At 44.2% G+C, this 12,465-nt stretch overlaps 1 protein-coding gene across 3 annotated transcripts in view; it reads left to right on the forward strand.

Annotated features, from left to right (window-relative positions):
* The window catches only part of WIPF1 (WAS/WASL interacting protein family member 1), a 50,324-nt gene extending 44,425 nt beyond the window's left edge, over positions 1-5,899 (forward strand). For all 3 annotated transcript variants that reach the window (XM_021400338.1, XM_021400340.1, XM_021400339.1), the window contains exon 8: positions 1,218-5,899. In XM_021400338.1, the coding sequence (XP_021256013.1) occupies positions 1,218-1,273 (56 nt within the window). In that variant the 3' untranslated portion in view covers positions 1,274-5,899. The remainder of the gene's footprint in view (positions 1-1,217) is intronic.

A 12,465-nucleotide genomic window follows, 5' to 3' on the forward strand; every position in this document is an offset into this window, starting at 1 on the left:
TTGTTTCTCTCTACGACACAGAAAATGCTCAATACAGGTTTGCAGGCACAAGCCCTTCTAAACTTGTACTTTGGAGTGGGTTGGGTGGAGGATTGATTTGTTCCTAAGTTGTAACCTGAATTGTAAGGTACCACTTTGGCCATAATGTTCACTCTCCTCCTGCTACAGGCAGCCAGAGCTGCAAAATCCCAGCTTCTCCTTTGATTTTTGTGTGTGTGGTTTTGTCCCTGTTAGTCCTCTTGGAGTACTGTTCTAGGACTTCTTTTTCATTTGCCATCCAAATCTATGCATGACTCATTTATTTGTGTGCCAAAATCATCCTTAAGTTTTAGTTATTCTCCCTTGTTGGTGTGTTAACACCCTGCAATTTTTTTTTTGAAGATAAGCCATACTCTTCTCTCAGCTTATAGTTTGCTGAACTCATTAAATCAGGATGTATTATGCTCTTCTTCCAAGCTAAATTCTGTTTCTCTGATCATTGATGTTGCTGCTGTATACATTTCAGTTTGATTTCGTCTTTTCCCATCAGTGTTACATGCTGTTCCAGTTGAGGTCTCAGGCATTCCATTAGTTAGCGCCATTTGGCCTGGTACACCCAAGGATTAATTCACTTCTTTCACAATAGGTCACATCAGTGCTCATAGTTATCCTGTAATCATCTGTACACTCACATGTTTCTCTGTCTGTCCTGTTTCCAAATTATGAGGTTTTGGTGTGGAGCAGAAATTCCTGTTAGTCTCTGACCCTTCTCTTTGGCTCTTACCTTTCTTGCTATTCCTGTTACCCCACGAAGAGAGACAAAGAAATCTGTGTCTTTTTTTTATATTTACTTTCATGAGTTTTGAATGAAAATCTTCATTTTGAGAAATATATGAAGAGCTCTGAAACATTGCTACTAGAGCTTGCTGCTTTCATTGAAATGTACACGTGTTGCAAGTAGCACTGAGACCATATGTGTTTATACAGTAAGAGCAACTGATCTGCTTTGAAAGGGGAATGAAGGACTGAAATGCATATAGTTCCTAGGCATTTGGAGATAACGGTAGTTACAATCTTTATTTTATATTGTTTGAAGTTCTTACTTTGTTCAGTAAATTAACCAGAAATGATCTTTTGTTAAATGGTTAGACAAGGAAATTAGTAGAGCTCCTGGCTTGGATGTAAACTTCCACTATAAAAAGAAACCAAGAGTAACAGAAAACTTTTTTTTTTTTCAGGAGGCTCTGCTCGAAAAGAAAGAGGTGTCCCTCCACTTCCACCTATACCAAGGTGAAGTGGGTTCTGGCCCATTTTTGGGCGACGTCTGTTTTACAAGGTTTCCTTCGAGTCAGCTCTCTCGCCCACATCGTTGGAAAGTTGTCTGTTTTGCTCTGTTTCCACTTTTGGCTTGTCAGCTGGAACAAACTTCAGTCTATTACAAAAGTAATAGATACAGCTTATGAACTATAGTTGCTCAAAGCTATACATTTTGTTTGCTTATACCGCAGGCTGTCCTGAAAGGCATTCTATGGACCATGCCCAACATACATGCATCCTGCTTACTGGGTCCAGCCCTGTCCTCTTGAGAGTTCCGCAGAGGTCTGGCTTTGAATTTAACGAGAGCTAGAACAAAGCTGTTTCATTCATGTGGGGTACAGTGGCTGTATTATTTGAACAGTCAAGTACAATCTGTTTGCTGTTTATAAACCAACTGCCAGGGAATACTGTGTAGCTGAGAGTCCTCTGGAGCCTTCTTTGCATGCCTGACCTGGTCCATCTGCTTCTGCGAGCCATAGTCCTGCTACATGGGAACCGAAAGTTCGTCTTAAATCTTTTCACCTCAGCTTACTCAAGTAATTGTGTTTTATACAATAGATGGCACGTCCTGTCCTGAGGATGGAGTGTGTCTGCCCTTATTTTTATCTGCAGAGAATCTTCCAAAGAAGAGCACAAGCGAAGAATTCAGCAGCGTAAACATCTATTTTTTACAACTTTTTCCTTGTTTTGTAATAATGTTACAGTTTTAATCACTTAATGCTTTTCTACTTTGATGTGGACCATCCCACAGTCATCCGTGCCCTGGATTATTGTAATGCACTCTACCTGAGACTACCTGCAAAGAGTTCTCCGAAAGTATTCTTAGTGGAAATGCAGCAGCTATTGTAATTGTTCTTTCCGTAAAACATTTCTAACACCAGTGCTCCACAGACTGCTTTCCAATTGTTTCTTTGGCACAATTAAATAATGGGTTTTTAACTTAAAAAGCTTCCTGGGGCTTAGTTGACAGTCTCAGAGAGATTGTATTTGACTCATAACAGCAGATCAGCTGAGGTCAAAATGTGCCTAGGTGAAAGCTCTTTTCTGTTGTGAAGGAGGTCTGGGGTTTGTGCGTTCAAGTGGGAGCAAGAGCTCCAAAATTTGCTGTCTGCACTGTTTCAAGAGGAATGGGAAGATTTGGCCTTCTGAGTTTACCATGAAGCCTGTCCTTTCAACCTCCACCAAAAGGAGCCTCAGCAGGGAGCCACGAGGCTTACGCTAATAGAAGAAAGAAAAGTATTCTGACATTGTGACAATTAGTTTATATGTTTAATGGCTTTTGAATTTTGTGTTTGAGAAAAGGGTTCATTGAATGAGCGTGTTTTATAAATGGATCCGAATGCATGTAAAATGCCTTTGAAAATTAGAGGAAGGTTTTGATTCTGAATTTTTGAATATTGCCAAATAATAGCTCTTTGTTAATTGGACTTCCAAAGTTTAACCCTGAAAAATTCCTCCTCTGTCTCCTCTACAGCATTTCTACAGCATACTCCTTGGGACTACAAAACCTGTACCAGCAGCCATGTTTCACAGGGTAAAAAAAAAAAAGGTCATGTTGGTAAAGAAAGTGTTTCTCTAGTGCAAGAGATGTAATCCTAAACTGAGGCTAGAATGAGGTTAGCCCTAGAAAATCTAGGAAATGAAGCTGAAGAGAGTTTGAACCCCACTGCAGTGTCTGCATGTAGGGCTGCGGCTTGGAGGGGTGGACCACCTGTGTCCCGCCACTGGGGCAGTCACCATGAGGAGCACGATGCAGAGCTGGGTGCAGCCACATCAACATAACTTCCGTGTTTGTTTACAAAATCTTGTTAGCTGTGATAGCATTTGATTATATACAGGTTTTTACATTTTTGTATCTAATGACATGTTTTAAGTTACTATCTATGGTCTTGAACCTGCAATTGAGTGCGCAGGCGCAGGGATGTATCTACATCAGGTTGCAGGGTCATGGCTGTAAGAGTTTCTTAAAGAAATATTAATGGGACCTCCATGTGACAGGTGCACCTTGGGATCAAGACTAGCTCAGTACTGAATTTGTATGTATTTTATGGATGTCACTTAAACATATGCACTATGCAAAGTGCCTGTCTCTTTGGCATATTGTTATGTGAATAGAAGTCCAAATAAGATTTTTAGGATAATAACTTAAAGGATAAATTATTGTATTCATGTTATTAAACTGAAGCACTTACAACTTTGAGGAGCGACATTCTGAATTTAAGAATACAATATTTTCGATACATTGACCTGCCAAATCCTTAATATCCAAACAGCTATGCAGCCAAAAAACCAGGAAAAAAATGAAATCCGAGAGCTGTACTGTATGTATCTTGTAACTTACCTGCTTCCAGCACGGCTGCTTCAAGTAAAATGCTGCATATTGTTCCACCAACCCTCTCCATCATTCAGAATGTCCCGTATTTGATCTTTTCAGTAAGGTTTGCTGACCAAAAAGTCTGGACCTTAACCAGTGACTTGGCAGGTCAGCTTCAGTCTCACTTTAAAATGTGCTGCCTAAAAGGCCCTCAGTCATCGAGCCAAGGAACCCGAGCTGCTTGTTGGTTTTAGTGCTTCCTTGTACTGTAGAAACTTCCTCAGAATGGCTGTTTGGCATATATGTAAAGTACCTTAAAAATGCAGAAAGTGGTATTTTTTCACCTAACAACAATTTGACTATTTATATCTTTTGCAATAAAATTCCCTAGTATATTCCAGAGCAATGCAGCATTTTATCTTCCATATATCGCTTCACGTATCAGTAGCTTTTTACGGTATGATCAGTATTAAGGTATTTATTTCACTATGAAGTCTTAAAAAGAAAAAGAATATGGAACAGGTTGATCCAGTGGTGCCTTATGACTTTTTTAGTCAACTTTTCTATGTCTCACAAGACAGATGAAGTTGCCGTTCTTGCACGTCCCGGTGTAAGTAGCGCTGATAGCAGCGTTACGCAGTGCTGCGCCAAGTCCTGCAGTTGTCATGTGCTCAGTCTGCTCACTCGGGTGAGCTGCATGTGAGGAGAGGCGTGGGTCAGCCTCCAGGTGAGATGCAGTGGCGCTGGTGACCCGTTGCTGGCATTGCTCTGGAAACCTCCCCTTCTCCAGACAGCCCAGCTGCCTTCAGCGTGCTTGCACAGGGTGTAAAGGACTAAGCTGGGTTCACTGCTTACATCTGACAGTTACTGATTTTGTTTTAATGGCGTTGTCTTAAAAATATTCACACCTCAAAGCTTTTTATGTTGTCACAGAGACTTGCATTGCGTGACAATGGCCATGAATGTTCGTTTTTGTTTAATTTGACTAAGTAAATAAAATGGGAATAACGTTTGTAGTCATTTCTGCTCAGTATTTCTGTGAGGAAAGCGCATGCTATGTCTGCTCTGACTTTGTGCAGCAGCTGCTGGGAGAAGAGGTGGCAGTGATTTGTATTCAGAGTTGTTGAAGGAAGCTCAGCTTGGGGCACAGGAAGCATGTTTTTCTGTAAATGAACCGCTTCTTGAATAAGGTTGCAAGGTTCTTGTTTAGAAGCCACCATTTCCCAACACTAAAAGAGTCATAAAAATTGTTCTTTTCTGCAAGACTGAGCTATTAGAGAAGTTCCTTCAATTGCCATTTTAAAAAGATGGCTGCAGTTTATCCTTGCAGTAGTGACTGCTTACATGTCATTTGTACAAGTAGGTCTCTGCTGGAGAACAGAGCTGCTGTCGTGGTTCACATGGTTTGTAAGAACGTTTTTCTGTGCAGAAATATGAAAATAGGAAGGGTACCTTTACCCTTGGTTGCAAAAAGTGGAGCTGGATGATCAAAGTGGGGTTGTTTCAAGGAGAATGTTGGCTGCCAGGAGAGGAGAGAGGGCCCTACAACCACGGGATGCTGGGGAGGAGAAGTGTGCCCATGGAGTATAACCCAGTTGGCTGAGCGTGGGCACTTGTATGAAAGCACAGAGCCAGGTGTGAGCTGTGCGAGTATGAGGTCGTGAACGCTGTCTGTCAGTGCACACAGCCTGTTACTGCGGTACTTTGAGTCTGTACAGTACATCTTGTATGAACTTTAATCTTTCAGATTGTACTGACCCAAAAATAAGGAGAATCTCTGACTGGAGGCGCTCAGTAACACACGAAGGATGGCTGGCTCCTGGAAAGCTCGGCACGTCCCCAAGGGAACGCGAGGTCGCTCAGCCTGCCCAGTGGCACTGCTGACCAGTTATGAACAGGGCGCTGGTGGTGCAGGGACTGCACAGATGTGTGTGGCAGGGGGAGGCTGAGGGAAACAGGGAGGGCTGCATGTCCTGGGCAAGGGAGTGGCACATCAGTGTGCTGGCATTTTGTAGTTTGCGAGACAGGTTCTGTAGCATAAACTCGTATGTGATAAGGAAGGCACTCTAAGTTTGGACTCAAAGTCACAGGGGACTATGAAAGAGAAAGTTAACTTCAAACGCAGGCTGAGCAGAAAGTAACATGGTTTTTTCAGACGCTTACAGTTTGAACTTTTATAAAATATTAATCGAGTTCTGTGAATGTTTTTCTGCTTAACATTTATCTTGTATGTGATTTTTTTTCTCCTTATTTTTCTATCCTATGCCAAATAAATTTTACTTTTATTTACTCGCTGGTGCAGCCTGTTGCATTGAGAACACGGCGTGAGCCTGGGTGGGCATGCGGCAGCAGTGCAGCTCCTCGCCTGCCTGCGCCTCGCCTCAGGGCTTTGGGCTTCCGTGTGGGGAAGGTTGGATGCTTGCAGGGAAAGAGATGCCGGAGTTTAGTTCGGCGTAAAGAATATCAGACAAAAAGTGTGGCCAGTGATGCTGTACTTGTAGTTAGACTTTGCTTTAGTCATTGTTTGGTGGGCAAAATCTCTAGGTGCTGGTTCTCATCTAGGCGAGCCTAACGCTTGCCATGAGGTGATGATACAGAAAATACAGCCCTTGGTGTTAACCACAGTGTTTTGTTATCTCCAATCACTTGGCAAGAGGCTTCCAGAGCATATCACATATTTGGAAACAAATGAAACCTTTCTTTTGATTTCAGAGCCCTGTTCTTGGTTTTGGACTTCAAACTTTTCAGGGGATTTGAACCAGTTTCAACCCAGGAGGACTCTTTGATAAAAGTCCAAAGAAGGCTCCAATTCAAGCTGCAGTTCTGGTGACTCCTCCAAAATTCGAAAGGTCATTTTAAACCCTGATCTAAAAAGCTCCATGCAGAAACTCACTGACCTTGTCAGACGTAAGCCTCAGGTTTGTTCTTACACAACTGTAGATCCTTTGGCAGCCACGAGGACCACTTGTTGGTGCTTCTGTTTTGAGACTGGCTGAAGTTTTACCTCCTTGGACAGAGGTTTCTGCATTCTCCAGAGGCCACAGACAGCCCAGGCTCATCTGTATTCAGAGGCCTGCCAGTGCCTGGGCTCTGTGGGCAGCAGGGCCGTGAAGGGCGTGGAGGTTGTGGGCACATGGGCTGCGGAGGAGCTGGTTCTTCAGGCTGAGCTTGGTGGCGGCAGCCCTGAACCAGGACCCAGAGATATGAACCCAAGGATCAGCTACCAGGACCACCTCTTTGGGGTTCAGTCAAAGGAAACATGCCTCTTTCTGGGTTTTGCTTGACTTTGCGAAGCAGGAACTGAACTGACCTATAACCACAGCAAGGCCCTTCCTCCATTTAACTCAAAAAAACATCACTGTTGCTCTAAAAAGGAAACAAAACAAAATCCAGAATACTTTGTAACACTAGTAAGTGCTCTCTAGCATTGCAGGAAGGCTCCAGCGCCAGGATCCTCTGAGTGGCTCAGCTGCTCCCGCAGCCATCCTGCCCGGCTACAGTCTGACTGCATTGTGCATTGCTAATAGCAAATTGGTCCTGGTCAATCCATTATCAGCTTAGGGGCTAAATGTTGTTCCATACGTGCCTGTACAACAATTGTGTGTTTTTCAGGTTTGCTAATGAAACAAAACCCTTCAGGGTAGGGTTTTCCCCGGGCTGGTAGCAAGTGTAACAAGTGATTCCTAACAGCTGCTTCAGCTATGGTGCAGTTCTCTGTAAGGCGACCAAATATCTAACACGATGTGAGCTTTATTCCAAGATGTTTCATTTTCAGTTGCACTCTTAGAGTGCCTATAAATGTTATTTCGTACATAATGAAACTGTTTTACACTTTTAAGAGAGCTTATCCTTTAACTTATCAGATAGAACTCTGTAACACTCCAGAGAAGTTCTGCTTGCTCTGCCAAGCTGAGAGAGGCTGGTGCGTACACACCCTTGCCAGCTTTAAAACCAGGTAAGTTCTTTTGTTATAAACCAAGATGTTTCTCCCCGTGGGCGTTATCTGCTGTCTGCAAACTGCTGTGCCTGTGCTCCACTCTCTCTTGCTGAGATGTCACAAGAAACATTTTGCGGAGCAGATAGGGGCTTCGGAAACCTTTTCTGTAACTTGTTGCTTATTACGCCCTTGTGGTATCTGTGCAGCTCATTCTGTGAGTGTCTCCACTAGCACAGACTGCTGATCTTAAACTTTGGTGAAGCATAAGAGCAACAGAATGGCACTTTGTCTCCAGACTGTAGGTTTTGCAGCAGCGCTGGGTGTAAACAGCAATATGGACAGTTTCTGTCACTGATGTGGGCCAGTAAAAGCCTCTCGGCACAAACATTGTACCCACCAACTCATGTACAGATCTAAAAGACACCTTGGAGCAGTGCCTGCTGTAGGAGGATGGAGCAGTTTGATGGTGCTTAACTTTGTCTTTCTGTAACTTCTGAAAGAAATCACTAATGCTGCCCTATGTCTCAGGAGGTGTTTATTTGGTATCCCCCTCCCATCGTCTGCCTGGTGTTCAGGAAGTCCTCTAGCACAACCTTCGTTGGTCCAGTCAGCAGCAGCCCGTCCGTGTCATTGCACTCTCCCTCTCCAGCAGCCTCATGCTGTGCAACCCTTTCATGATTTCCCTGGTGAGGCCAAACGCTTCTTGTCTGCCTTACAGCCCCACGGGCCGCGAGGTGGCAGCTTGGTGGGACAGGAAATGTGACAGCTGTGCGAATCCTGCAGCTCTGATGGTCAGAACACTCTGACAGAGTGTGAGTGGGTTCCTTCCTAATGGATGGAGAAATCGACCTGAATTTTTCAAATTAAAAAAAAAAAGCTACAAGTTTATTCTCTTTCATAGCTGATGATAACATATTTAAATGTTAATTTTTTGATACCTAAGGCTATTTATTTCAACAGAGCTAGAGCACAGTCGTTTGAAACAGTTATAGTCCTGTAATCTTTTCTTCCTGCATTCACAGTGAGACTTGAGACATACCACATCTCAGCAGCAGCCCAGGTGCAGAGATGATCTTCAGAAAAGGATGAATGCCACGAAAATAGTTGGATTAAAACAGCAAATATTCTGTGGCTGCTGCCAGTGCTGTCTGTGGCTGATATCGGTGTCTACGGAATAAAAGCGTTGCAGTCAAGAGACAAACAGTGGTACTTCAGAGAACATAGTAGGTAACTGCTACTTCAATCTTAAAACACATCTGTGTCTTAAGATACAGCTTCCGCAGGAGCTGCGTTACAAATCTAAATCAGAAACCTATCACAAATGCTGCCTATGCGGCAGTCACACCTTCTACTCCATTACAATATGTCACTTTTTAATTTTCATATGTTTTCCTCTCTGCTTTGACCATTCTTTTATTTTACTTCCTTAAATAAAATTTATTTCTCAGGCTTGCTGAGTTATAAGCTACCTAAATACCTTCCTCATTTGAAATATGGAACTGTTCCCCTTTTTCTTTTCTCTTTTCTTTTTTTGTCAAGAGTGCAGCAGATTAGCAAAGAAATGTCTGCCACCAGCCTCTGAGATCGGGGGAGAGGCAGGAGCTGAGGAAACGGGGCTCCTTGCTGCAGGTCCCCTCGCTGCAACAGGAACCGCTGCTGCTCCCTGCAGCCGGGCTGCGGCTCGTCGCTGTGAGGCAAAAGCGCTCTGTCTGTGGGACCACGGTCCTCCTGGTGGCGCGTTGTGGTCACACGAGGACGAGTGTTCAATTTTATCATTCTCCCCATTTAAAATAGCAGCTTTCACTTCCTCTCCTTGCCAGTAGCCCTGGCTCCTTCTGAAAGCTGGGGACTTTGGCGTGAACACATGCACAGCTCCTGCTGCTGGTGTCCTTTGGATACAAAGTGTGTTCCCCTCAGCTGTGCTGCAGGGCTGCTGCTGTGTCTTCATCTACGCACTTTTCAAATGGGTTCTTGTTTTTTGTTGTGTTATCATTGTACAGCCAGCATTGGAGGTGTGTGCTGCGAGGAGATGCGCACACACCTTTCTGTGGGCCCTCATCCTCCCTGCACACTGCTGGGCACTGGTGTAGCAGCAGTGAAAACTGCAGACACGTTTCTTCCAACCTGCAAACAATTGTTGATACAAGTGGAAGCTCATGATACAATGAGCAACCTTCTCTGTGAGTGTCTGGTTTGGCACCAGGCAGGTGGGCCAGGCGAGCGGTTTCCCCGTGCTGAGAACTGCTCAGCTCAGTGCAGGAGCCGTGCGGCCTGCTGAGTGCTGTGCCCCAGGCAGTCTGGGCTTCGTGCCTTACGGAAGGGCATGCTGCACAGCGAGGTGACAGCAAGGATGTCCCTGCCGTCCTTACCAGGGCGTTTCACCTTCTTGTCTTTCCATCAGCTTCTCCTTTCCCCCCGCCTCCCAGCCGGTGGCCGGGCCGGCACTAGGTGGCACTTCGCGCTTGGCCCAAACGCCGCTCTTCGCGGAGAGCAGCTTTGACATCAACGCCAGAACTCGAGTTTTGTGTCAATGAGAGTAATTCTGCCTCCGCCACGCTGCCGGGAGGATGAGTAGTTCCCAGCTCACAAGCTGCGCTGCTGTTGTGTAGCTATTGGAAATGTGACTGTGTGCTCTGTGCTGTGGTCCAGCACTTCGGGAGCACTGTGCACTTTGTGGTGGCTGGGCTGGAGCTTGTTTACTCGGGACGTATACGGCCTCATTCCCCCACGCAGTTACACAACTCTTAGGCAAGTAAAATGCCAGTATTGGCATAAAAATGATGCAAGAGAACAACATGTGTGACTCTGCCCTGTTTCAGTTCAACCCAAAAGCAGCGTGCTGTTAGGGCTGAACTAAGTCTTCACCTGCAGCTGGAGGAGGTAAGAACTAGCACCAAATACCTTTTATTTGTTAAAAAAAAAGTCAAGCGGCAATAGCAGGTAGTTGTATGGAAGCCACTCTGACAATATTCCAGTCTTAAAATAAGAATTTGCTCAAATATTTAGAAGAAATTCCTTCCCATTTTGAGCCAGACAAACAGAAAACACAGTCAGACCGAGATCCCCACAAGTGTAGGAATGAAATGCTGGCCACAAAGCTATAAGAAGTGCCAGACTGCTGAACACAAGCAGGAGAAGATATAGGGAAGAATCTGCAAATTACAGAGAAAGAAGGATGAAAATAGAGCAGGGAGAAAAATATCTGCAGTAGCTGAAGAGTTCAGCAAGGAGAGGGCTTACCTGTCACAGCCTGTGACAGGGGTCTGGGAAAGGGGAAACGCTACAGCAGAGATGAAATAGAGAAGAAATAAGAGAATAAATATACTGTTGGGTTTCCACCGAAGAAGATAATGCATCACATTCAGTACATATTTTTGAATAATGGTTAAACTATGTTTGTACAGGTGTTTGTACGGGTGGGATATGGTGTGATCACAAATGGGAACTCGGTAAGTGGAGAGTGTTTCACAGAAACTTGGGTCATATTCTGAACGTATCTCCAAAGTTCCCCTTTGTGTTGCAGCAATCAGTTTTGCATTCCCCTCCACCTGCCAAACCAATTATGCACTGAATCACCAACAGGTGCAGCAGATTAAGTATCAAAAAGAGCTTATTTATTCAGGGCAGCCTGCTTTAATAGCTTCCTAAGCAAAGCAGCATTTACATTCGCTTATGTGTATATGATAACTGTTCAATTTTTTTCATTTTTGTCCTTCAGAAGAGTCAGTATGAGCCTGTGCGGTGTTGTAGTGACTGAGAATGTGTAACAGGCTGCGCAGGTCCGAAGGAATGTGTAAGTATTCTCAGGTCAGAGAGAACCATAGCTACTACTTTTAATAATTTCACCACCCACTGTTGGCGTGGTGAGTATGTGGAAATGTAAAAGGTATCGTAAGATTCTGTGTATGGTAGACACACTTCTAACCATTATATGAGACAGATGAACGAGACTTGATAATAACTTTCCAGGAAAAGCAATCAAAAGCACTATGTTAAAATAGTGGGTTTTTTTGTTTGTTTGCTTGCCATGTGATATTCCCATCATTATTTTTCTCCAGCCTGTTAGCTCCGCTGTGAGCACTTGTGTGTGAGTTCAGCAAATTTACCTTTTGACTGAGTCAGTCCCCAAGCTGATATGCTCATGCTAGGGACAAAGTGCATGCGTGTGGGATCTCCCTGTTTTTAGGGGAGACATAACAATGCTGCCATTTCAGAAGAAAATCTCTTCCTATTGAAATCAACTAGAGCTATTCCACTGAATTCAGTGCAATATAATTTGAAATTTTATTTCCCCCTATTTGCTTTAATGAGGTGAATTTCACTATTTGCGCCATTTATTTTGCTTGCTGATAAGGTCTGTTCCTTTCATCAGGCTTGGACATACGTATGCATTGCTGAAGCTTTGGTTTGATGTTTTGCGAGTTGGCTGTGTTAGCTTCATTTATTGTCTTCAAGCACAGTGTTGGAGAGGGTACAGCTGCACAAATAGGTGCTTGAAGTGCCAGTAATAGGTGCCTGTGTCTCAGCTGCAGAACCACGGGATGCGGGCAAGGTGCAGCAGAGGTGGGCTTTGCAACACCAGCTCCAATGCACACATCGCCATACAAAAGGTACTGTGTCAAAAATACCGCTTATGTAAACTCTCATAAACGTGCAGATAAGGAAAGGTACTGCTGCACAACCATAGGTGAGTGAATAAATAGGTATCTGAAGGAGGAAGAATTTTATGAAAGGATTCCAATGGGACTGTCAGTATCCTGTCCCCCTCTTCACTTCTGCTGTAAGCTTCAGGCTTACAGGCAGCAGTGCTTGGCACAATGCTCTCCAGGCCTTGGGGTCAGAATGTTCCATGACCACAGAGACTGGGACTGTTAAGCCTCAGAAGTCAGGGAAGTTCTCCTCCAGAAGGTTGTTAATG

Source organism: Numida meleagris, chromosome 5 (assembly GCF_002078875.1).
Source record: "Numida meleagris isolate 19003 breed g44 Domestic line chromosome 5, NumMel1.0, whole genome shotgun sequence".
Classification (NCBI taxonomy): Eukaryota; Metazoa; Chordata; class Aves; order Galliformes; family Numididae; genus Numida; species Numida meleagris.